Below are 25,935 nucleotides of genomic sequence, written 5' to 3'. Positions count from 1 at the left end.
GAATAGACATTTTTTTTAACCATCTGTGTTAGTTTCTATGGGCTACTATAACAAAAATTCTATAGACAGGCAGCTTAAACAACAAATGTTTATTTCACACAGTTCTGGAGGCTGAGAAGTCCAAGGTCAGGGTGACAGCAGATTCTGTGTCTGGTGAGGGCTCCCTTCTCAGTACATAGATGACCGTCTTCTTGCTGTGTCCTCACATGGCAAAGTGGTGAGGGAGTTTTCTCAAGGCCTCTTTTATAAGGGTACTGTTCCCACTCATGAGGGCTCCATCCTCATGATCTAATCACCTCAAAGGCTCCATCTCTAATACCATCACATTGGGGTTGGGATTTGGTGTATGATTTGGGGGAGGATATAAACATTACAACCATTGAACTGTCAATGTCTGACAGAAGTAGGACACAGATAAAAGTGGTATCTTCTGTCCCTTCCTTACCTAAAGGAAGACCTATACATTATGAGTGACATCACAGTGTGCTTGGTGCTAAGATAAAGTGATATACAGAGACTCTGAAGACAGAGGAAAATCTCTTGGTTCAGTAAGGTGGGAAACAAGGTGCCGGGGGGATGGTGTTAGGGAGGAGGTCCTTGAGCTTACAGAATATGGAGTTTTCATACATGTAAATAGCAAACAGAGGGATAAAACAGTATAGCACTTAGAACAATAAGATCATTTGGACAGTAGAGTGTTGATGAGGGAAGCACTGGAAGGTGAAGTAAGTCACAAGTGTCTGCTCATGACATCTGAAGGGTGTAGATTTTATCATTAATGTGATGGAAGATCACTAATTTCTTTAAAAGTATGAACGTTTTATTGCTCATGATTGCAGCCCTCCACATATACACACAGTTCACATGCTCTGGTAAGCGTGAAACAGGAGGAAGAGAATGAAGGAAATTTAGGGTGGTAGGAGAACAATATTATTTTTGGCATGACCAAGAAAAGAGAATTTAAAGATGGTGGTAATGGTGAATTTTCATTTGACAGAGTGATTTGTAATAGTTATCTGTAACTCTCAGCTCTTGGGATTCTCTTCTGGAACAGGAGGCAGAAGGAATGGAATCCTCTTCTAGAGACTATTTGGAATATGGCATGGGGTTAAAGGATGTCACAAGGATGAGAAGGCACTGTTGGCAGTTGTAGGCTGGGGCTAGGGATGCTGAACTTCCTACAGTACACAGCAGTCCAAGTCAGCCCTAAATTCCCATAGTTCCTCTGCTGAGAACTAAAGGTACAGGGGTTTATTTCCATCCCCACCCTCCATCAGTCACCAAGTTCAATCAACTCTACCTTCTAAGCATCTAGAATCTAGCTTGCTATCCCCCTTGTTACAGATGCTGCCTTAACTGAGGTTCTCACTGTTTCCTTGTTGGACTATCGTAGTAGCTTTCTACCTTGATTGTCTATCCCACTTCTTGTTTGGCCACTAGGGCCATGATGCGAAAATAGGAAACTTGATTTTGAAATTCCCCATTGCTTATAGATTAAAGTCAAAATTTACTAAAATTGCAACAACAACAACAACAGCAGCAACAAACCACACAAAAAAACTTCAAGATCTAACGCTAGGCTAATTTTCTTACCTCTTTGTAGATCTAGTGTTCCAGCTACAGAACTCTACATTCATGAAACAAACCTTCCCTTTCTTACATTCCTCAATACGTCATTGCTCTGCTCCCTTTGTCTGGACTATCTTTGCCCTTTCCCACCTAGAGAACTCCTTTCTTTCAAGAGTCCACTCTTAAACCACATACTTTACCCACATAATCAGTCCCTCCTTCTGGTGCTCCAGAAGAATTTTCCTGCATACTGTGCGTCTGTACTCATCCCACTGTGCTGTCGGATATATTTATGTTTTTATTTCCCTTCTAACCTAGGAGGGCCTCTCAAGCAGAAATCTTACCTTCTTTGTTTCTCCAGCACCCTGGATATTTGTAGAATTAACACGTCCTCTACTTTCCTAGTTATGCTTTCTGTAATAGAAATTTCAGAATCAGGTATGGTTATATCAAGTAATTAATCTGAATCACACACTGGGAAATCAATGCAGATGTCCTTTAAGGATTCTGTGATTTTTTTTCTTTTCTTTCGTCATCTTCTCCTTCCCCTCCTCCTCTCCTTTTTTTGCTATTGAGTAAAATGGGATATATCACTGTGTGATATGGTACATTACTGTTAAAGTGTTCAAACCTGATATTTATTAGTCGGCCTAAAGTGAATCTTTGCTGACATTTGAGGTTTGTGACATTTCCTGCACATTCTTTCCTGACTGGAAGGCAAAAATGACTGACAGTAAAGAGCAATTAATAATTTTCCAAGTAAAACATTTTCAGGGGCTTCTGCCTTTATTGCTTCCCAGATGAGAGTACAGCCTGTTCCTTATGTGTTTCAAAGATGATTTCAGTTTTTCGGTCAGTGAAAAAAAATGACACTTTTCTGAATTTTGCAAGATTGGCAGAAGGGGAATTTTTGAAAGTGTGCTGTGTTAGTTGGTAGATGCCATATTTGCTTTCTGACAGTTAACTAGACTTTTTTTTTTTTTTTTTTTTAATGTGAAGCGTACTTTTTTTTTTTTTTAGTGCCAGGTTATATTGTTTACTGAGTACTGCATATGACATCCAGCACAGTGAAACATTAGAATAATTAACTCTTTATGACTACCTGCATGTTTTTGTTTCCTTTTGCAAAATAGGCGAGTGTTGTGTATAAATGAAGTTGAAATCCTAGGCCATATGTCCATAGACTGGCAGTGTCCATTTGAAGATTTTGTATTTCCTCCCAGTGTCCATGGAAACATGCTAAAAATTTCATTCAAGGTAAGAAAACATGAATCACATGTTTAGAGCTAAGACTTTGTTAAATGAGTGGAAACCAGTGCTTTATGGCTTTCTTTTACAGTTAACTACATAGTGTTTGAAGGATCATCATTATGATGATGATTATATTACTATTATGAGAATATGGTGAAATGTAATGAAAGATGTGTAATCAATTTATTTCTGTACTATATTTTTTTATAGTCCTTGATTGTGTCAAGTGTCCAGTGAAAAAATTAGGATATTGCTGCTTCCTTTTAGGTAGAATAAAGCATTAGTAAATACAGTTTTGTTTGTTTTTTTTAACTTCACATGAGTAACTATTTTGCTGTAATCCTAGATGCCTTTTTAGGCTTTTAGGAGATTATAAATATTGTATCTAAAACAGTCATGTTTTATCACATTTGGTACTTAAAGGATACTAGTACAGTATAAATATATGATAATACTCTCATGTCTTTCCTTCCCATCATTTTCTAAAGAAGAACTTTTAATTGCATGCAAGTAATTACCAGGAATGGTAGCCCTAGCCTTTGCTTAGTTCTCAGGCTCACTTTACTTTGAAATGGATTATATTTTTCATATATGATATATTATAAATTTGTTTTCACCCCTTTAAAACAACTACAAATTGTCATTCTGAGTATGGCCATTCTTGGAGTATGTATTTTCTCCTAAACAGTAATGATATTATCTCTGTTTACCAAAACTATCTAAAAAACATTTATCATAAAATTTAATAGTTAAAGATGCAGGTACTATTATCCTTTATATTTTCTTGTCATAGAAGTTTACAAAGAAGAGAAACTGTGAAATAATACCATTTTGCATTTCAGCCATACCTTATTGTAAAATGTCAAAATTGAAAGACCCCCTTGATATATGAAACATAGTTTTCAAACCAGAGAAGACTCTGTCACTCTGCATATATATTCAGTTGTCACTTTTCTTTCACATCAGTGGTGAGAATTGACTCAATGTGTTTTACATTATATAAGAATTTTATCTATCAGCCAAGAAAATGAAGGAAGGGTTTTTTGATTTGTCAGATGTGGTGAGTTATCAAGTGGTGTTTCTGTAGGCTATTTATCATAACCTGTAGAGAGCTATTATTTTATCTAGATAGATGTGTACTCATCCGATTTCATAAATTCTAACAGCTCCCACATGGAGCCACTGTCCTTGTACCAAAATAATTTAGTTCTTATCATACCTGAGTATGGATATTTAGTTAGTCTGTTGGTTATAAAATAGGATTGACATTTGAACATCCAATTAAAGGATATGATTTTTTTTTTCTTCCCCAGAATAATTTCTTTTCTCTCATTTCTTTTGAAACAGGAGCAAGGTCTCTTCCACAAAAAAGACAGTGCCAGTCATGGTTTTCGGAACATTTACTTGCGAGACACCACCACAACAGAGGTAAACAATTTACTTTAAAGAATTCCCCCTTTTGTTTTTTGAGCTGCAAGATTTTTTTTAAAAAATCTGTTATAACACTAACCATTACTTCTCCCAAAAACTTTTCCAGTTTTAACTCTGGATGGATATGTGAGCTTAAAATAATATATTGTGGGCTTACAGGTAGAAGGGTCTTATTTTGCATGACACATATAGACTATGTATTCTTGTTCTTCTCTGTCAGGGCTGTGTGGAGATCTCCAACTCTTGCTTTTATGCCCTTCTCCTCTGTATGAGCCTGTACTTGACTTTACCATTCATAGTAAATATTTTATTTTACAGAAAGTATGTAATGCCATTGATGATGCATGGTCAATGAGACACCAGCAAAAACTGATGAAGCAATCATCACTGAAACTTCTCAGGCCCCAAATACCATTTTAATCACAGATCCTAGGGGGCTGCTACTGGGAGAAATACCAACCATCGGTCTTATCTATAAATCACTCTTCTTTTCTTGCTAACAAGAATTTTTCAAGGAATCCTTTGGTTTTAGAACTTTTTTTCTAGGATCACTGGTATTGGATTTTCCATTTTTCCCCTTAGTGGGTCAGGCCCTCAAAGAAATATTACTTGAAACTCAGTGAAATTTGCATTAATGTTAAGGTTGTGAAGCAAAGGGCAAGGGGCCTGTTTTTAATTAAAGTTTTTACCGAAGAACAAGAAAAGAGCTTAGAATGAGTAGTGTTCTTTAGGAGGTTTTGGACAAACCTTTGGACAGGTCTTGGATATTTTATTTAAAGGTAATTCATTGAATAATTGAACTGAGATCGTATTTTTGGTAAATCAGATAATTGGCTGAAGAAAAACCACTAAAGGAAGAGATGACATGTCTTCTATTTTCTTTTCATGAAAACATTATTTTTTGGTAATGAAAACATGTTTAACTTTGCTGCTTATTTTTCTTCCTTGCATTAGAATATAAAAACATACAGAAAATCAAATCTGAAAATGTCTGTGGTCTGTGCTCTGTAATGTAGCCTTTGGAAAACTTCTGAAATTATTTACATGCTCTTTTGAGATGAACTTAAGTGGCATAACTATAACTTGCTGATATATGGAAATATTGCACTTTATGTTTTTTAAGACTCAGAAATATGAAAAGCTCAATATTTTTATATTTCTAGAAATTGTTTTTTTATAAGTTGAAAGATTTTTAAGCGAATCATATGCTAAGATGTTATCCTATTGCATACCTAGAAATGTATTTTAAATACTTATTAGGAAGAATGAAAAATCTCTAGTTATGTTATATATAAATAAAATTAGGCATATATAACAACACTGTCCTTTGAGAGTCCTTTGAGAGAGCAAACTTACGAGAATCGGTTCAATACAGTATTATCTTTGTCCTTTCCACATCTCACTTACGCTAATCAGAGATCACTGCCTATAAAGGCTTTTTAAAAAATGCTTAGAAGTATTTGATTTCCTTGAATGAATCTTTACGTTCACTCCTGGATTTTAACATGACATTTATCTCAAATCACTGACTTAATGATGAAATGAAGATGTGGAAATATCTGGTTTGCTCTGATTTTGTTGATATGTGCTCAGGTTTCTTCTATCTTTATTGATGTTTTTTAAGACCAGCCTTAAAGCTTTTTAAATTTTTCCTAATTGGTAATTAATGTAGATTCTGAAAGAAGGATATAATAATTGATAATCTAAATATTTTATCTCTGATATAGTTATGGTGGGCTTTGCCTTTACAACATCATCTATTTTTTTTTTAAAGGAATGTGTCATATATGAAACTTCTAGCCTTAAACAGAAGTTCTGTATCAGTAGTTAATCACAACTTAATACAGGGAGCATGATAAACAGAATTTCATAACAAATGTGCTGGTTTTTTGTGTCTTTAAAGCTGACTTAATCAGGAATTTGAGCTATCAGATTATATATTTCATAGGAATCAAAGCTATTGACAATGTCCTAAATATTTAAGAAACCATATTGTACTGATGGCATGTACAAAACATTGAACACAAAATTTTATAGAAGTATATAAATTCATCATCTCAGTTCACTTAAAAATAAACTTACAAATGTTTGTAATATTTAATTTGATTTACTCCCCTGGGACAAATAATTCATTGATAAAGTATAATGTCTTTTGTGTTTTTTAAAAATGCTTTGAGAATCAATTATTTGCATATGAACTACTGAGAGAAATAAAATATTTGGTGCGTTGTTTACAAGTGTGAAAACTTTGTGGGTTTGTATTAAATATTCAAATAACACTTAACCTTTCCTTTCTACGTCTTTCCCTTTTCCTCTCCCAATCCTGTAATAGTGGGAAGTTAAATTGATGGTTATGGAGAGCTTAAAAATTGCTAGAAAGGCTTTCGTGGAGTCCCTTTACCACGTTGGAGATCTCTGGCAGGTCACCAGTACAAGGGGACATCTTTGACAAGGACCCTGCTCCCACGCTTTTAAATCCTTGGCTGCTTTGCACTGGGGTTATGCCTTCCATGGTTTCTCTCCATCACTGATGGTGTATCGCAAGGATATGAGGACAGGCCCATTCCTGGAGACAGGAAGTCTTCTGATAGCCGACTGGCTTGAAGATTCTTCAGTGGCCTTGTAGAACCTTTCTTAGACTGCATGGTAGTGGGGGAGGCTTCCACCACATCTGTTTCTCTCCCCTCTGCTCCCCCCAGTCCCTTTACTAGGAGATCAGACTACAAATCTGAAGGCTCTTACAGTACCAGATTGGCAATAGGAAGAACAGGTGCCTGCTGTGGACTGTAGAAAAGCAGGGGCATTAAAATAAGAGAGAACTGGGGCGCCTGGGTGGCTCAGTGGGTTAAGCCTCTGCCTTCGGCTCAGGTCATGATCCCAGGGGCCTGGGATCGAGTCCCGCATAGGGCTCTCTGCTCAGCAGGGAGCCTGCTTCTCCTCATCTCTCTGTCTGTCTGTCTCTCTGCCTATTTGTGATCTTTCTCTCTGTCAAATAAATAAATAAAATCTTAAAAAAAAATAAGAGAGAACAAAATATTGGAAGATGCATTGACTAAAGTTTCATACAAAAAATCTGATCTAGGATGGATTTACTTACATGTGTTTCATGATTTTGGATTATGTTTGAGGGAGGACACTATCTTTTTGGGTTTTTTGTTTTTTGTTTGTTCGGTTTGGGGTTTTTTTGTGCTTTAAATTCTCTAAGTATATTGATCTGGTGTTACCTCTATCTGTATTCTAAGTGATCCACATGCATTTCTAAGGTACACAGCCAGGACTAAAGATTAACGTTCTGGTCTTAGAATAATTAAAGAATAATTCTACGAATGTCTGTGCCAGTTAAAAGGTAGGGCTGCAGTTACTACCAGAGCTACAAGAACCATCTTTTTACTTTGAGGCACAAGTCCTTTTGGTTGAGAATTACTGCCAGATTGTCCACGAATACTGATGGATGTGTGTTCACGGCGTGTACGTGTTGGATCTGAAAGGAAAGGGAAACTCGCCAGAACAGTAGGGGAGCACATTTCTCTTGGTAATTGTGCCTATAGTTGAAGAATTTAGGCTTATTCTTGAATTTATGTTTGAAAGTATCTTGAGTTACAAGGCTATATCATTCAAATATCCAACATAGTGGGTCTCTTTGATCTGAAAAAGCCTTTAGAAGGGCCTTTTATAGCAGACCCACCATCCCTTACCAAAATTCAAAAAGCTCTGAAAACTAAAAAGTTTTCATAAAATTGAAGTAAACACTTTTGACAGAAAAATCTGAACTGATGTTTGGCTAATTTTGGCATTTATTATATTTGGTATAAATGAGTTGGGCTGTAGCAAAATTAATATATTCAGTTACAGGGTACTGCTCCAGACGTCTTTGGAGGGGTAGAAGCTCTGTGGTGTATGAAGCATATTGCCTTTCTAAAATTTAAAAAACTCTGTATTCCAAACCACATCTAGTCAAAGGGTTTCAAATAAGAGATTGTAGATTTGTATACCCTCAAAATGGTCAGTTTCTTTTTTTTTTTTTTTAAGATTTTATTTATTATTTATTTGACAGGCAGAGATGACAAGTAGGCAGAGAGAGAGGAGGAAGCAGGCTCCCTCTCAGCAAAGAGCTCCATGTGGGGCTTGATCCCAGGACCCTGGGATCATGACCTGAGCTGAAGACAGAGGCTCTAACCCACTGAGCCACCCAGGTGCCCCAAAATGGTCAGTTTCTTAAAGCTGCTTCCCAATTTTTAGAAAAGAACCTAAACTACAGGAGGAGCAACTGAATTTTCTTCTACTTCAGGCCATGCCAGAGTTCCATTTTACAGTTATACAGGAAAATTGTTCTGGTAAAATATTCAGAGTAATTGATGTTGACATACAGGAGACTGAAATGTTACCATAGGATGATGTGTCATAAAGATTTATGAAAACTCTGGAGAAAAGTACAAATTTGAACCAAGTCATGATTTCTATCCCCCTTGTATATTAATTAAGTAAATATCTGGTGGATGAAAAATTTTTAGAATTGACTTCTAGTGGGAAAATACTTCGAATGGTAATGAAATAAGCTAATAGGATCCTCTGCATTGATAGTATTCACTAGGATAATAATGAACACTTCACAAAGAGAATTCAGCTCTTCAGTATTTTTTTTTTTTAACTTGGAAGAAGAACCAAATGGCTTCCCCAGAGACTGACTCTACTGCTTAAAGTTTCCCAGGGGTAGTTTAAATTCCATTATAAACATTTTCATTGGGGCACCTGGGTGGCTCAGTGGGTTAAGCGGCTGCCTTCGGCTCAGGTCATGATCTCAGGATCCTGGGATCGAGTCCCGCATCGGGCACTCTACTCAGCAGGGAGCCTGCTTCCTCCTGTCTCTCTCTCTGCCTGCCTCTCAGTCTACTTGTGATTTCTCTCTGTCAAATAAATAAATAAAATCTTTAAAAAAATTTTTTTTCATTAAAAATAGATTTTATATCTTGGTCTTTGGGTTTGTTTTTGTAGAAAATATTTATCTTGGGTGCCTGGATGGCTCAGTCTAGTTAAGAGTCTACCTTCAGTTCTTGTTGGGCTCCCTGCTCATGAGGGAGTCTGCTTCTTCCTCTCCTTCTGCCCCTCTTCCGCCACCGCCCCCCATTTGTGTGCTATCTCTCTCTCCCCCTTTCTTTTTCTAATAAATAAAATCTCTTTAAAAAAGCATTTACCGGGGCACCTGGGTGACTCAGTTGGTTGAGCAACTGCCTTTGGCTCAGGTCAAGATCTTGGGGTCCTGGGATCGAGCCCCACATCGGGCTCTCTGCTCAGTGGGGAGCCTGCTTCCCTCTGTCTCTCTGCCTGCCTCTCTGCCTACTTGTGCTCTCTCCCTCTCTGTCAAATAAACAAATAAAATCTTTAAAAAAATAAATAGAAAAGCATTTACCTTGTAATTCCATTTCCCCCCCTCAAACCACTTTCCTCCTTTGTCATCATTTAAGTTTGTACATCTTCTTTCCTTTTTTATACATCATTTTGTTTCTTTTTACTTGTACATCTCATTATTAAATTCTCTTCATTAAGTAGATTTTATACTGGCATTTGATGGACTATAACCCAGGGGCCAAAAAATCTGTTCTTGTAAATAAAGTTTTATTGGACCACCACAACACCCATTCATTTGTCCTGGTTATGGCAGTTCCCACTCTACAGTGGCAGAGTTGACTCATTGTGACAGAAGCTATATGGTGGACAAAATCTAAAATAGTTACTATCTGGACCTTTACAGAACAAGTCCATTAATCTTGATATTATACTATATGATGAATCTTACAGATGAAACAGAAATAAGACACTAGATGATTTACCCAAGATCTTATGGTGAGATAGGAGCTAAGGTTAGGATCGAACACCTACAAACCTCCCTTTTTTATCTCCACCTCTTCCTAGAAACAAGGATACTCGTGTCAATTTTGAATGAACATGGGCTAATGTTAGCTTCTTGGATTTCTTTTAGAACCTCACACCTTTATCCCAAAATTATTTATGTATTTTTCCTCATCTGTGTATTAGGTCTAACAGTGACACAAGCATTTCCCATAATAATATTCGAAATCCTAAACTGGCCCTTTGCCTAAATTTCCTTTTTTCTAGAGAATTCTTATGTGTGGTGTAATATTATTGTGACAATTTACTAGCAAAGATTGCTTTAGAGGTGTAAAAATTAGGAAATAAAACCTGGTTATAGGATGTAAAATTTTCCTCTTTTCTAACATGCAGCCAGAACAAAGAATCAAATGCAGGATATTTGGCTATATTCAAACCGTTAGAGAGTTTTGTTGATATCAGAAGCAGAGAAAAATGCCCAAGATATATACTTTACCACAACTAGATAGGGGCTTACCAAGGAAGAAATGATATTTTTAAGCACAGTACATGTATGTTGGAATAATAATGTGACAAATGAGCATGTGTTTGAAGATTGCAATTTGAATGGAAGATAGCTTCATCAGAGGATTCTGCTGCAAATCAGTTCAGCAAGCACATATTGATGGTTTAAATTAAGAAGCCACACTTGAATAGGGCCCACTTCCCTTCCCTATGGAGTGCTGTTAAAGATTCTTAACCTACTGTGACACTTCTGATCAAATCTTCCCTATTTCACTCATTTCAGGTTGATTCACACTTTCAAAAATAGTTTAAGAAAAAGGGTGTGTTTGGTATGAATAGAGGATTGACAGAATTCTTTTTTTTTTTTTTAAATAAAGATTTCCTAGACTCCGCAGTCATTTGAATGTCAGTGACTGTGTTACGTCAGTTGTAGATTTTTTTTTTTTTCTTTAAGCTAAGATAAGAGAGTCAGGCTTCTGAGAGATGCTGAAATAGTTGTAAGGTCTTGTGACATTTTAATACAAGTGGGATTATTGACCACAAATACATTGCAAGAAACAGTTGCTTGCCCATGTTAAAGATTCCCATGGTTAAAGTTTAGAGATCTAGAAAATGCTTCTTTTGAGTTGACCCTAAATGAATAGAGTGGAAATCTTGCATGACTATTATTACAATCCAGATGGTGAATGCATACTATTGAAAACACTGTTTTGTAAGGGCTATAAAGACTGATTACCCATGACTTACACTAGCAAATAAGAATATATTGCCCATTCTACCTGAAATTAATGACTCAATCAATGTTGAATTATAATTCAGCTCTTTTAGAAGTACAAATAGTGCCTATTTTTATGTCAAATTGATTAAGTTTAATATCACTCATTTTTGGGGAGAAAAATTCACTCAGAGGCCTTTGTTTTAGTTGTACTTAAATTCATAGAAATGTAATAGTCTCTGGTTGGAAGGGTCTTATATTCAGCATGAATCTGTTTTTCTGTGGCTTCCGCCTATTGGTCAGTCCCAAATACTTGGGGCCATCAGAGTAAGAATGGCTCTTTTTCTATATATGGAAGCCTATATATGGGAGCACTGCATAATGGAATTAAGGGTTAATCTCATGTCCTACCATTCAATTAGTAGAGCATGTAAGTTTTCAAGTTCTCATCTTTCCTATCTACCGTCCCTGATTAGGCATAACTTCAAGTCATCAACAGTTTACCCATGTCCCTCTCAGATACGGTACACTGAGCTGAACCATGTTGCAAGAACCAACTAAGGCAGAGTGGAACTTGGACAATTCCATATTTTCTCTCCTTTCCCGATAGTAGTAAATATCCCATCCTATTAACTACTTGAATAAAATTACCCCATTGTTGTAATACTTGTCCCCATTATTCTACTTGATTCAACTTACAACTTTTACTTACACTAGAAAATTGTTGTCATCCCTTTGATAACTCTTACTAAAAGCAAGAGTGAATTTATGTGGTATTATAAATTTAAAAATCAAAAGACCCCCCAAAATCCTTTTGTCTCCCTCAGCCTCAGTTTTTTCATTTGAAAACAAGATCTTTAGACCAGATCTATCTTTCTGTGACAGTTATGGATTTTAATTATTGATAAACCAGTAAGTTTATAATTGTTATTTTGAAGTATAAGTTGTGTTACTTAAAGTTTTTATTCTCCCTTTCTCACAAAATTTCCATAGACATTAAATATATATTTTAAATGATCAGGTTTATGGTTTTTTTTTTTAACCATGAAGACTTTAATAGAAAAAGAAGTTTTGAGATACCGTTGCTAGTCCTTGCATGTGAGCATAGTCTGGATGTGGAGAGTGCAGGTAAGTGGGTGCCAAAAGAGAAACTTTAGGTGACCTGTGAAGAAGAATGGCTACATCTGGAGCCAGGCTACTGCTGTGAAGATAGAACTGTGCTTTTCTTTCTCAGAGGCACACCCTCAGCAGGGCCCTTTAGTTGTCTGAGGATCCAGACTGTATTTGGTGGAGTCAAAGCTCTCATATCCTGCCACACCAAGCCAACCTAGGCTCTCCAGTAAGATATCACTACAGTGGACTGAATGTTTTTGTCCCCCCAAAATTCATATATCAACATTGTAATCCCCACAGTGATGGATAGTATTAGGAGTAGGGCCTTTAACGAAGTGATTAAGTTATGAGGATGGGGCTCTCGTGAAGGAGATTAATGCCTTTATGAAGGAGACCCTGAAATGCCTGGCTGGCTCAGTTGGAAAAGGATGTGACCCTTGATCTCAGGGTTGTCAATTCCAGCCCCACATTGGCTGTAGAGATTACTTAAGTACTATTTTTTTTTCAAGAATTTATTAAAAAAAAAAAAATCCTGAGAAAGCCCTCACCATTTAAGGACAGAGAAGGTGCCATTTTGTCAAGAAGAAATGGGTTCTCACTGGACACCAAATCTAGCATCATGATTTTGGACTTCCCAGACTCCGAACTGTAAAAAATGTTTGTTGCTTATAAGCCACCCAATTTATGGAATTTTTGTTATAGCAGCCCAAAGTAGACAATCTTTCATTCAGAAGATTCTCCTGCTGACTAACCCTATCACCTGAAAATTTTTTTGAGAACTTGCTTTGGATAGAGGATTATAAATGTTCACCATGTGGGTTAATCTGCCAAATCAGAAAGAAGGTAGGTCACTGCTAGGATTAGACTGCCAAAATGATCAATAAAAAATGTTAAATAGATACACTTAAAATGTATTTAAAATGAGATACTATATAAACAGAAGAAGAATTTGAGTAAGAGCTAAGTGGCTATTCTAGAGATGGAAAATACCATTGAAATGAAAAGTCAATGAACATCTACAATAGTAAATTAAACATAGCTGAAGTAAGATTAGTGAACTGGAAAACAGTATTGACTTAGTACATACCCTGGAACACAGCAGAAATCAAGAGATGGAAAATATAAATAAGCGACATAGAAAATACAAAGAGAAATCCAACATGCTTCTAATCCAAGTCCTAGAAGGAGAGAAATAAAGAAATTGTTGCTATATTCCAGAATTTATGAAAGATATGCTATGATAGATACAGGAAACAAAGTGAGCCCAGAATAGGATTAAAAAAAAAAATACAAATCTAATGTATATTGGATTGAAACTATAGCAGTGCAAACACAAAGAGAAAAATAGAAAAAAACAGATTTCTGACAAAGGATCAACAATTAGACCGACAACAGAATTCTCAACATAATAGCACCTAGGAGAAAATGGAATATTTACACGGTTTTGAGAGAAAACCAGCTGTCTGCCTAGTTGTGTTTTATCAGCCAAATTGTCACCAAAGAGTATGGGTTAAACAACCATTTTCAGGGGGGGAAAAAAAGGTATTTCCCACGTTCAGATCTTTTTTTAAAAAATTACTAAAGGATGACCTTCAGGTGAAAGGAAGTTGAACTCAGAAGGAAGGAATAAAATATAAAGTAATAGAAACAAAGAAATAGATAAACTTTAAAATACTGCTTTAAATAGCAAAAAGAGGTGTGTAAGAAGTTTATCAGAACTTTGCAAGACGTGGATAAAATTATAAAACCTACTGAAATAAAGCTTAATTTTTCTTAGATGGGAAGTTACACGATGTTCATGAATGGTAAGACACATTAAAGGGTAATTGTGTTCAAACTCATGTCTAAATCCTACGCAGTGCTAGTCAACATTCCATGAAGTTTTTTTTGTTTTTTTTTTTTTTTTTTTTGGCGCTTGAAATGCTATTCCAAACATTCACATGGAAATTGAAAGGCCAAGAAGTGTCAGTTTAAGGAACAAGATAAGTGGAAATTGTGGGGTTTTTTCTTACATTTCAAAGCTTATGAAATAACCTGTAGTTTTAATGAAAATGATATAATATTTTTGGAGAGATAGGTGTACATAACAAAATAGACTAATAACAGAACCATGTATATATGGTAATATATAAGAAGAATAATAAGGATAATTAATAAAACATTCTACTATATAAGTTTCAGACACTCTTTTAAGTGCTTTTTTTTTAAAGATTTATTTATTTATTTTAGAGACAGAGAGAGAGTAGGGGGAGGGGAGGAAGAGAGAATCTCAAGCAGACTCCATGCCGAGCATTGGAGCCTGACTTGGGGTGAGATCATGACCTGAGCCAAAATCAAAAGTTGGACATTCAACCAACTGAGCCACCCAGGTGCTCAGTGCTTTACATATTAAAACTCCTATATCCTCCTATATCCTCCTATATCTTTCAGTCAAGACCAGCAGCATTGCTCATAATAGTCACAAATGGATAGGTAAACAAATCATGGTATACATGTACAACAGAATATTGTGCAGCCATGAAAAGGAATGAAGTATTGAAACATGCTACGAAATGAATGTTCCTCAATAGCAATGGGATAGGTCGAAGAAGCCTGACATGAAGGTCCCATTTTGTATGATTCCTTTTATATTAAGTATTCAGAATAAGCAAAGCCACAAAGACAGAAAGCAAAGTAGTGGGTGCTAGGGGCTGGGGAAAGAGGAAATGGAGAGTGATTACTTGAAGAATATGGGATGTTCTTCTAGGGATCATGAGAAAGTTGTCTAGCTAGAGAGCGACTGTGGCCACACATTCTGAGTGCACTAGAAGCCACTGATTGTGTACTTTAAAATGGTTCATTGTTAATGTGAATTTCTCCTCAAAAAAATTCCATTCATCAAAATAAAATATTCAATAAAGATACTTGGGAAATTAATTTATTCATATGGAGAAATATAAAGATTTCTTCTTCATATGATACAGTAAAATAAATACCAGGTATAAAGAGGCTCTATATGCAAGTAATACTTTAAAACTTATGGAAGAAAATATGAGAGAATATCTTTATGGTCTTGAGAAGCTAGAATTTCCTGTAGGAGAAAGGACCATTAGAAAGTGAAGTGACAAGCCATGGACGAGGAGGGAATATTTGCAGCCTGGATAACTGACCAAGGGTTATTAATTAAGAATATATGACAAACTCCCTCATCTTAGTAAGAAGAAAGACAACCCAATAGAAAAATGGGCCAAGGCAATGAACAGACAATTCACTGAAAAGGAAATCTGAAAAGTAATCAGGAACATGCTAATCGAAACAATGACATGCCCTTTTGCATCTGTCAGATTGACAAAAAATCCAAGTTTTAGCACAGCTGATGTTTCACAGGATGCGGAAATGTGGGCCCAGTAAAACATTGCTGATGGGATATAAAATCGCTTTAGAGAGCAATTTCACATTACCCACACAGCTGAACACAGGCGTACAAAACAGTTCCACTCTCAACATCGAACCTAGAGAAACTCTCAAACAAGCAAAGAGGAAATAAGTAAATATACAAGGATGTTTACTGCAGCACTTCAAATAAAAACAAAAATATGGAAACAACTGTCTATCAGTAGTGGGTTAAAAAAGAACATAAAAAGATTACTAAAATGGCAGTTGTAAGAAATGAACTGTGTGCATATGCACACACACATGTGTATATAAGCTAAAAAAATGTGGAGTGAAAAGAACAAGTTACAAGACGTTTCAGGCACGTGAAACTCACACGTGCCAACTCCAGGACACTGATGACTTCTAGGAAGGGTGGGTGACAAAAGGAAAGGGATGGGAGAGGGATGGCTTTTGGTAGGTTTACAGTGACTTGTTTGTGAACAGTGAAAGAGGGATTGCGAGCAAAAATGGCAAAATGTTGACATCTGTTAAATCCAGGTGATAAGTGCATGAGTGTTTATAAGTATTTTTCACACTGTAGATATACAAAACATTTCATATTTGAAAGAAAGAAAAAGACCACAGCCTCATACTCGTGCTACTCTCAGAACTGAAGAAGTATGTTAGCACAGCTTGGTGAGTTGGACGCCCCTCCCCCCTCCCCCCTCCCCCACGCACACACCTGGAAGAACTGTACCAGAAGGCACAAGGCTATCTTTCAGTCCAGAGCTACACAGCATTCTCTATGGACACTTCCTGTACGAGGAGTAGGGCTCCTGGTGACAGGAAGAAGGCAGATGTTGAAGTAATTCTGGGTCTTGGCAAAAGGCAAGGAGGGAAAACTGGAGAGAGGGGGCCGGATCAAATACGGAAGGAACCCTGCTCTGAAGATACCTGCGTAAACAAAGCCGAGCTCGACCGTGCATCTGCTTTCTCCCCACAGTCCCTCCAGATGACAGCAGTGACACGGACACGGAACTCCAAGGGCGAGGACAGCTCATGAGAGGTGGCCACAAGTTTGACTGTATTTGACTGAGCAACCTGGATGGAGCTGACACAAGGTTTGGTAGGGATAGGGTGGGGTGGGGATCAAGCTGAAGAACTCTGGGGAGACTTAAAAGTAAAGGAGGCCATGTTTTGGGGTGGAAATGTAAAGAAGAGGATTCACTGAAAGTCCTAAGTGAGTAGTTAGATCCCCACATCTCCCCAACCTCCCACAGCCAGCTAACATCTCTTTTCTGAACTTTGAAGGATGCAGGTGGGAGGAAGGAGGCATGTGCAGGGGTGTGATGGGTGGAGCGGGTAGTACCCGGGGGAAATCGACAGAGCTTCTGCATTCTGAGGTAACAGACCCAGTGGGGGGCAGTTTGGGGTGCTACACTGAAAATGGGGAGCAGTTAAAGAAAAATTAATATTTTGATGAAGCAGACTGCCACCTTCTCCCACCCCCACCCCCACCCCCACCTCAGCCTCCCCTTCTCCCCTCACACTCCCAAAACACTGCGCATGCAGGCTCAGAATCCCAGATGGGAAAATGTATCTGTTTTCCCTCTAGAGAGCTGATTTGCCTAAGAGATTTTTGACACTTTGGGATTTTGACATTAGAGATTTCTGACATTTGATGGTCTCCCAACAAAGGAACTGGGTTTGATTCTGACACATGATAGCGGCTGCAACAAGGCGAAGCATGGGCTCTCAGAGCGAGAACGAAGCCGGGAGACAAGGCCCTTGTTTTAGAGAGTCATGAACCCCGTGTTAGGGAGGGAAGGCGCCTGCGCAGTGAGAGGACGTCAGACTCCACACTACTCTATATGATGTAGGTGTCTTTTCCTTGAAGATAGAAATTCTATAAGGTGTAGTAAAAAGGTACAAAGTCAGACTCTGTGGAAGGGAATTTCTAAGGAAAGTCAATTTTATTATTTTTGGGTACAAATGATTTTGTAAGTTAAACTAGGCTATCAGAGTATGGTCTGGCCAGGGCTCTGGGGGGACCCACTTTAATGAATTAGATAAAGTTGATTCATATCTCATATACTAAATGATTGTCAATTGCTGCTTCTAAGGTAATTGAGAATGCTTGAGAGTAATTTAAGTGACACTTTACACTATTAATTAGCTCTACCTAACTTTTTTATTTCATTGACAGAGCAGAGGCCTGGCTTGAATTACTTCAGCAATCCAAGCTAATGAGGTTTTCTGGGTAGGGAAATGTTTCTGGATCTAGTAGGGCCTGACAGGAATCTGATTTGGGTTTAGGAAGCTCTTGACCTTACTAGTTCTGTGTTTCTTTATGGCAGCCCAGCCCTACACGTACCTTGTTTAACACACACTAAATGCTTCCATCAGAAACCTCCTTCTTATGAAGCACAACACACATCTTTGCAACAAACATGTTTTAGGGCTGATTAGATTAATTAATGTGGGGCGCCTGGGTTGCTCAGTGGGTTAAGCCGCTGCCTTTGGCTCGGGTCATGATCTCAGGGTCCTGGGATCGAGTCCCGCATCGGGCTCTCTGCTCAGCGGGGAGCCTGCTTCCTCCTCTCTCTCTGCCTGCCTCTCTGCCTACTTGTGTTCTCTGTCAAATAAATAAATAAAATCTTTAAAAAAAAAAAAAAAAAGATTAATTAATGTGAAAACCAGAGCTCTGGGCAGTTAGTGGCTTCTAGAAACATTTGCTTTTGATTCAACATCTTTGTCAAAACAGAGAGGGACAAGGTGGCCTCATTTGCTCTCTAAGGAAGCTTGCTGTAACTTCTCTCCTGTCAGAAACCTATGGAGTGCCTTTTTATAAAGACATACTGTATCTTCTTCCAGAATGGCTCTTGTCTTCACGGGGCAGATCATCTAAGCAGGACATCCCATATAACGCAGGCTGGGGTTGGAGTGCATGGTTAAGGAGTGGCTCAGACTAATGTGGGAGTCTGCATTTGATTCCACCTCATGGTTTTTCCTTCTTTTCCCCCAAATTCCTTTTTTTTTTTTTTTTTTTTTTTTTAATTTAAATCTGCCCCTTCCCTAGTTCCCAGCTGCAGAGGAGAAGAGACTCTGACCTTACCTCTGTGGGCATCAGGCAGAACTCCTTGTGCATCTTGTCATGTGTTCCTGGACTGCTCAACTCCAAAACAGTGACAGCTGGAGTGCCCATAGTAGGCAGAGAAAAGATGTCCTTACTCATCTTGACGATGCTGCTTTTCTGTCATGTGGGCAACTCCTGGGCCCCAGCTGCCCAGAATAAGAGAGGAGCTCCAGTCTGTAGTGTCAAGGCCTACGTAGAAGTCTCAGGGTGCCCTCACTTCTCACCCGTCTCCTTGATGGGAATGGAACACCTTGGTTCTGAAAGTCCTTCCGGCTCTTTAGTGGGCTAAGTCGTTTCAACCATGAGTAAAAAGGCCTGGTTGCGATGAGGCTGACATTCTTTTAAATAATGGCAGGTACGTTTGTCCTTGGCAAAACTTAGAAACCTTCCTCGGAATCCAACCTGCAAGCTAGTCATTAGCACAGTCAGTTAAAGAAAAACTTAATGAGCACCTAGCATGTGCCAAGCACTGCAGTAGCTGGGGACACAGACATAACCGGTCTCTGCTTATCTGGACCATTTGGTCTAGGGAGGCACTGAGGTAAGGAAGAAACAACTGGGTCTAACACAACTTTATTATTTTCATTGCTCTCAAAATTTGAGAACAAAGTTTCTTTATGTTAATTCTCTTGCAATAAAGTAAACTTATATATTAATATGTGCATAATTATTACTAATCTAAGCACACTTGAATTGTACACTTCAGAATTAAATTATGAAGCACAGTCTTATTAATGCAAAAAGAAAATGGATGGGCATGCTGACGGATTTAGTTACCTTTTATAAACGCTGAATTGGCTTCTTGAATTAAAATAATCATATGTGTCTCTTGAAAAGATATTTACACTGACAGGTTATAAATGCTAACTAAATTCCTTTCAGACCAAGGAGCTAGGTCCCTTAGAGTTGGAGGCATTTAATAAGGAAAGGTGAAGTTTAAGATTAATTAATCTTTTTAATTTTTTTTTTTTTTTTACAATCTTTATAGTGTTTTAGTTAAGTGCTCCAGAGAAGAGCCAAAGTCGTCTTCTGGCAGGGAGCATCTTTTTATGTTTCCAAATCTGTTATTCAGAAGCAGTGCTTTTGGTAAATTTGGATGTTGTGTCTTCCTGAGAGTACTTAACACTGTCTTGTGCACAGTTTGATTTTGATTTTCAAGGTTCTGAGTGTATTCATGTCGTTTGGATCTGAGACACTGTTTTGGACCACATTTCTTTTCTAAAGACTTCTTTCCATGAAAACCTTCTGCTGAATGTCCCACATCCTCTTCCTTTTAAGCATGTCCTTTAACTTGACCTTTCTGATTTGAAATTCTAGTGTTTAAAATTCTTTTGTTCACCCCATCAGCATCCTCTGGGCAAGGGTGCTGGAGAAGCAGGTCATGGCTGCCAGTGTGTACAGCACATACAGGGGAAGCAGGAAAGCAGAGAGGAGAGAGCAGAGGCTTTTCCAGCGGACTGGTGAACCTCTGCACAGTAGCTGAGTGGCTCTCTTGGTTCCTCAGCAATAACATGGAAATAATACTACCTGTCACGTGGAGGGGCTGAGAAGGTTGCACAAGACTGTATGTGTAAAGTGTCTGGCAGGATGCTCGCTGCTCAGAGGAACCAAGTAAAAGAGAGGTAATAGTTAGATCCGAGTGGTCTTTGATTTTGTCATTTTGACCCAATATTTCGGTTAAATATCTATATTTGCACCCTGTTAAAACATTTGGTAGGTTGCATCAGTATCTGAATCCACTCAGAAATTAACTATGCAAAACGTATATTGATAAGCATATGTTAATGACCCTTATTTACTGCTTGATCAATTCTGTTATAAAGACAATTTTTAACTCAGATGAAAATGAAAGCCCACCTCTGTCCATGCTCACAAAGTAGGGCAGAATGCATCTGCTTGAAGCATTACTGGAGCTGAGTTCCTGCAAATGCATGGGCACTGCAGAACGGACTTTATACTTTAAAGGGACTAATAAAAAGACCAAAATGTTTTGCAAATGAAGTGATGCGATTTAAAAAGAACAGCCACTATTTGTCTCGGTTTTCAGACCTCCTCTTTGAAAGGGCTGTGCCCGGATTGGATGGCCCAGACTTGAAAGTTCCCTGAACCAGGAGAACCATGTGTGAAACCCATCAAGGGAGTAAGCCTTCCCAAAAACCCAACTTCATTGTTTTTCTTGGAGGTGGAGACAGCTGCTGTTCGGAAAATTTTTCAAGGTTTCTGTGAGTTGTTATGAATTGAAGGTCGTTCTCTGGACTGGTTTCGTAGGAGACACTGGAGTCCGCCCGCCAGTCAACGTGGAAGCAGATGTGTGCTGGCAATCCCAAAGTGGAAGGAAGAAAATTTGGGAGAGAAACTCACTTGGCTTGCCTGGTCAGGTTTCACTTTGCATCTCTCCAGTCCGTCTTTCACCCTATTTCCACTAGAGGGCGCCGAACTACCAGCGGTGCCGGCACTCAGAGTAAGGGTCTTTGCTGATTCTGGTCCCAGGAGACTGTTGGGGCCTTGGGCGGAGACTCCAGAGGATTCTGAACCCAGTCTGGGGTTCAGGGCTCCCTTAACAGGTGACCTTCAACTCCTTGGAGAGGTGGGGACTGTGAGGGCCCTCCATTTCAGGACTGGGGTTTCAGAAACGCCAATGAGGGTTTTTTGATTTTTGATCTTCTCTGTCTCTTTGTTTCCAAAGGGCACCACAGGGATGAATTGTGGTGGATTCCAGGGCTTTGGGCACTATATTTCCTGAACCCCGATTGCCAGACCCCTCCAAACACACATGTCCTTCTGGGAGCACTAGACTGGAATATTTGAAACCAGAACTCCAGAAAATCCAGAACAGATGTTTTCCCTGAGAAAGGCAGGCTCTGGGTGGCAGAGCCCTGGGCCTCCCTGCCCCCGGCCAGTGCCCCCTTGGCACTCTTATGACTGAGGGGGATTATTACTGACTTCAAATTCTCAGGAACAGGTCCGTGGTTCATGGTGCTATAAGTGGGCTCCCTCTCGTTGTGCTTTGTAAGCAGGAGGATATGAGGAATGTCTCCCAGTCCTGCCGTGCCGGCCGCATTCTTTGTTTCTGCTGGCTCTGAGTTTGAGGATGTAATTTTGAGCGACCTGCCCTTGTGTAAATTACTTCTGCCACTTGGCAACATTTACTGAGAAGAACCAGGAGCCACATTTCCACTGTTTTCTGTGTCTTACAATGTACTTTTGCATGTATTATGCCTTTAGATAATTCCACAACCATAAGGCATAACTCTTACCCTTCCCACCTCATGGATGAGAAGAACAAGGCCTGGAATGAGTAAGTGCAGGCCCCAGGATTTGAACTCACATAATCTGATTCAACAGGGAGTGCTTGTATTTTTTTTTTCCAGGTATTGGCTGCAGAAAGAGTTTATTTGGGTTTGACTCCAGGGAAAGCCTTCTGACTCCTTGAGTTTCACATGGGTGTGTGTTACCGGGAGATTATGACATCCCCTCCAGACACTCTTCAGAAAATGGCAGCATGTATTTTTCCTGGACTGGTTGAAGGGCATCCTTCCTTCAGGCAGGAGAACGAACCGGATGAGCCCTGGAGGTGGCTTCTAACCATTCCATTCGGTAGAACAAAGCCCTTAGAAATGGATGAATCGGTCCCTTTTACCACAAGAACATTTGTAGATAATTGTATGAAAACAGGCTATTTCCAGGCTAATTAATAACTATCGTGGAGTCTTTTAAGAGGCGCTCATCTCGGTAATAGATTAAAAAATTCTATTCTGCTTAAAACCTCATTGTTCGGAGCTCAGCCGCTGTCCCGCGTGAAGAATGCAGTTCTCCCGGTGGCCACAGGGTGGCGGAGTGATCTTAAGCTTCGTTCTCGCCTTTCCGTCTCAGGACAGGAAGCAAAGCTCCAGTCAAAATGAGCAAAATGGAGCAACTAGGCGCGTGTTCAGAGAGACACGGACTTCATGTTTATAACCTATTTTTTTTTTAAGATTTTATTTATTTATTTGACAGACAAATCACAGGTAGGCAGAGAGGCAGGCAGAGAGAGAGTGGGGAAGCCGACTCCCCGCTGAGCAGAGAGCACAATGCGGGCCTCGAGGCCAAGATCCTGGGATCATGACCTGAGCCGAAGGCAGAGGCTTTAAACCACTGAGCCACCCAGGCGCCCCTGTTTATAACCTCTTAAAAAGGGAGTGGGAAGAGCTTTGTTTCCAGAATGTCAGTGGTGGGAAGTAGTGAGGAGAGGAGATGCTGGCTTCTGAGGTCCTAGGAGAGGCTTTGAGTGTGGAGGGGCCAAAGGAAGGCACTCTGTGGCCCTGTCACCTGGCAGAGGCTGAGTGGGCTCGATCCTGCCCAGCCCACTTTGGGCATCCCCAAACTATGGCCTTCCCCTTCTCTGACCTTTCCTTCCTAGGGCTCTGCTTTCAGAGATCTTTTGTCCCCAGTCTTTGCTCATTCTTTCTTAAAGGGATGGTTTAAGTGACATCTAAGATGGGGCAGGGGGGTGGTGTTGAAGCACAGTCCAACAGGCTAACAGTCCATTTCTGAACCTCAAATGTAGACCTATGTATCTGACACAAGTGGCTATATTTTGGGAGAAGGTAAGGAAGTATTGAAATGAGGGACTAATTTGGACTCTGGGTTTATAGGCGCCAGGCACACGTGCGGGCACACTCACGCATACACGCATGCTGGGAGCATAGAAGCATCTAGACTTGAAGGAGCCTTTAGTGCGTGCCTCCTCTGTCGTGTTGCAGGTGTCAGCCGCTTTTGGGTCTCTGGGGGCCTTCCTAAGCTCCCGCAGTACAGGGGACAGGCAAGAGCTTGACAGACCCCTCTGCTTCCCGCACGGGAACTCTGGGCTTTTGCCTCCTGCAGCTCTGCCAGGCTCCAGATGCCACCGAATAAAGACAGCAGAGGTTTAGTGTCATTAGCTCTAGTCTTCTTAGCAAGATTAGCAGAAGCGATGTTGAATTTCAACGTGGGAACAGTTTCCACACACATCTTGCGGGATGGAGAAGCCTGTAACATTTTTCCACGCAAGCAATTAATACTCATTTTCTCACATCTGAGGCTGTGGCTGCGTGTGCACACGTGCTTGCCTGTATTTGTGGATCAGACACACACATGTGTAGCACACACACGCCACAGCACAGGGGGGCATTTCTGCTTAGGTTTCAAGACAGAAGCTTTATTTAGGTAACCGCTTCTTTCCTCCTCCCGGATGCACTTCCACAGCAACATTTATGCCACTGATTATTCACCTTTTATAGCTAGTCATAGAACACCTACTGTGTGCCAGGCCAATTAAAATGAATCAGAGTCACGATTATTTTTGGAAAAAGGCAGACCCCAGGGAATCCATCCTTTATTAGGGAAAAAGCGGTGCCAGGGCGCTGTGGCTGAGGATGGGGGCTTGGGGCAGCTGCCTGGGTGGGCATCCTAGTCCAGGCTTCTCATGTCTCTGTGTCGTACGCCCAGTCTCCTCATCCAACTATGTGGCTAATAGTAACGCCCACATCACTACACTGCTCTCAGGAGCAAATGAATGAATACAAAGGGCTTTGCACCATGCACGTGGAAAGATCCCAATAAATACAGAGCCATTACTATTCTTCCTTTTTCTTTGTGAACTTAAGGTTCTCACGATCCTCTTTTAAAGACAGAGATCTATCCTGTGCTTATGGACCAGCTAACACTGAGACTAAAGGTGAAGGGGACACAACTGCTTCTGTTCAGGAAGGTGGGACAGCTGGGGAGGCGTGTCACTGTGGCCACTAGGGAGGAGATAGGTGGTGATATGATGAACTCAGAGATGAGACCATCACTCTGGCCAGCTGGGTGTGGGGTAATGATGAAGGACAGCTGCTGTGGTCCCTGACTCTGAGCGGGTTGCCTGCCTGGGAGCCACCATCTTCCTGAGGTATCACTTCTGGTCTTTTCAGCAACTGCAATCCCTTAGGAGAGTAAGCTCCTCAGAAACAAAGAAGGACCCTTCTTTGGACAAGAGGAGTCTAGGGCATCAGGGGATTGCCTTTAGAGTCAGTCTAAGGTCTGGTTTCTGAGGGATCCCCAGGTCGTGGACCCCCATGTCACCTTTTAGGACTCAATGGTCAGGTCCATGCCGGTGTCAGCAAGAGAAGACGCCCCTGACAAGGTAGTGTCTGCATATTATACACCTGGGGCCATGACTCACCCATTCTTCCAGCCTCATGGTGAAGGGGTGTGGAGAGGAGTCATGTGCTTCATTCCCTAAGCCTTGAGTTCTTTGGGTGGAGAATGAGTGACCCCAATCTCTCAACAGAGAGTGGACCAACTCCATCATGTAGGCTCCAAAAGGCTGTGAGCGAAGATCCACTAGGGACCCCAGGCTGCCCTCAATGCAGGACTATGGTGACTAATGGGCCGATGAGTGGTCTTGTGGTGGCTTGGTGCCAGGCCCGGGGTGTAGAGGGTTCTGCAAGTGTTTGCTGGGAGAAAGATGGGGAGAGGGCAAGAGTGAGCATCAGGACCCCACACTAGGCCCCAAAGGGGCAATGAGATATGGTGGGAGGGGCGACACTAGGGATCTGAGATTCTTTGTTTCCCAGGTAACCTTGAGCAGACTATTTCACCCTGTGGGGCCTATGTTCAAACCTGTGAAATAGGGAAGAAGAAGTGTTGCCTCCCTCATTGGGCTGGACCAGGGTCAGCAAGTCTGGCGTGCAGGCAGCTGTGGTCCTTGAAGAGAGGCTTCTCCTCTGAGACTGGCCTTCCTGAGGCGTCCCCTGCCTCCAGCTCTACCTCTCAGGTGAGGAGCACAGCCCATTTGTCCTTACCACAGGGCTAACGCATCCCCTTTGCAGAGCCCGGACAGGTCAGTTTTGAAGTCCTGAGGCTCTGACCTCACCGAACTTCTCCCTTCCTCACTGTCTGTTCAGGAGGCTTTGCCTGGGTGTGAGTTTTGCGGCTGTGGTTCCCCCTCATTCATCCCCATTTGAACTTGTGGTGAGGACACTCCAGGGTCCCCTCTCCCTAGACTCTTCCCCAT

The 25,935-nt window shown here is 40.2% G+C and overlaps 1 protein-coding gene and 1 long non-coding RNA gene across 5 annotated transcripts in view; both read left to right on the top strand.

Moving 5' to 3' along the window:
* VPS13C (vacuolar protein sorting 13 homolog C) overlaps positions 1–6,272 on the top strand; it is a 188,236-nt gene extending 181,964 nt beyond the window's left edge. For all 3 annotated transcript variants that reach the window (XM_032342736.1, XM_032342735.1, XM_032342739.1), the window contains 3 exons: positions 2,703–2,826; positions 4,168–4,248; positions 4,570–6,272. In XM_032342736.1, the coding sequence (XP_032198627.1) occupies positions 2,703–2,826; positions 4,168–4,248; positions 4,570–4,671 (307 nt within the window). In that variant the 3' untranslated portion in view covers positions 4,672–6,272. The remainder of the gene's footprint in view (positions 1–2,702; positions 2,827–4,167; positions 4,249–4,569) is intronic.
* A 6,090-nt stretch (positions 6,273–12,362) lies between these two features.
* Positions 12,363–17,657, top strand: LOC116590657. 2 transcript variants are annotated; one of them, XR_004285695.1, is made up of 4 exons: positions 12,363–12,445; positions 16,386–16,480; positions 16,788–16,905; positions 17,512–17,657. It is a non-coding gene; the product is annotated as an uncharacterized LOC116590657 (long non-coding RNA). The 2 variants fall into 2 exon arrangements; XR_004285694.1 differs by lacking the exon at positions 12,363–12,445 and having other exon boundaries at positions 16,101–16,480.
* Positions 17,658–25,935: the final 8,278 nt, after the last annotated feature.

This window comes from Mustela erminea, chromosome 5 (assembly GCF_009829155.1).
Source record: "Mustela erminea isolate mMusErm1 chromosome 5, mMusErm1.Pri, whole genome shotgun sequence".
In the NCBI taxonomy this organism is placed as follows: Eukaryota; Metazoa; Chordata; class Mammalia; order Carnivora; family Mustelidae; genus Mustela; species Mustela erminea.
The sequence above is the reverse complement of the archived record's forward strand: the minus strand, read 5'-3'. Positions and strand labels throughout refer to the sequence as shown.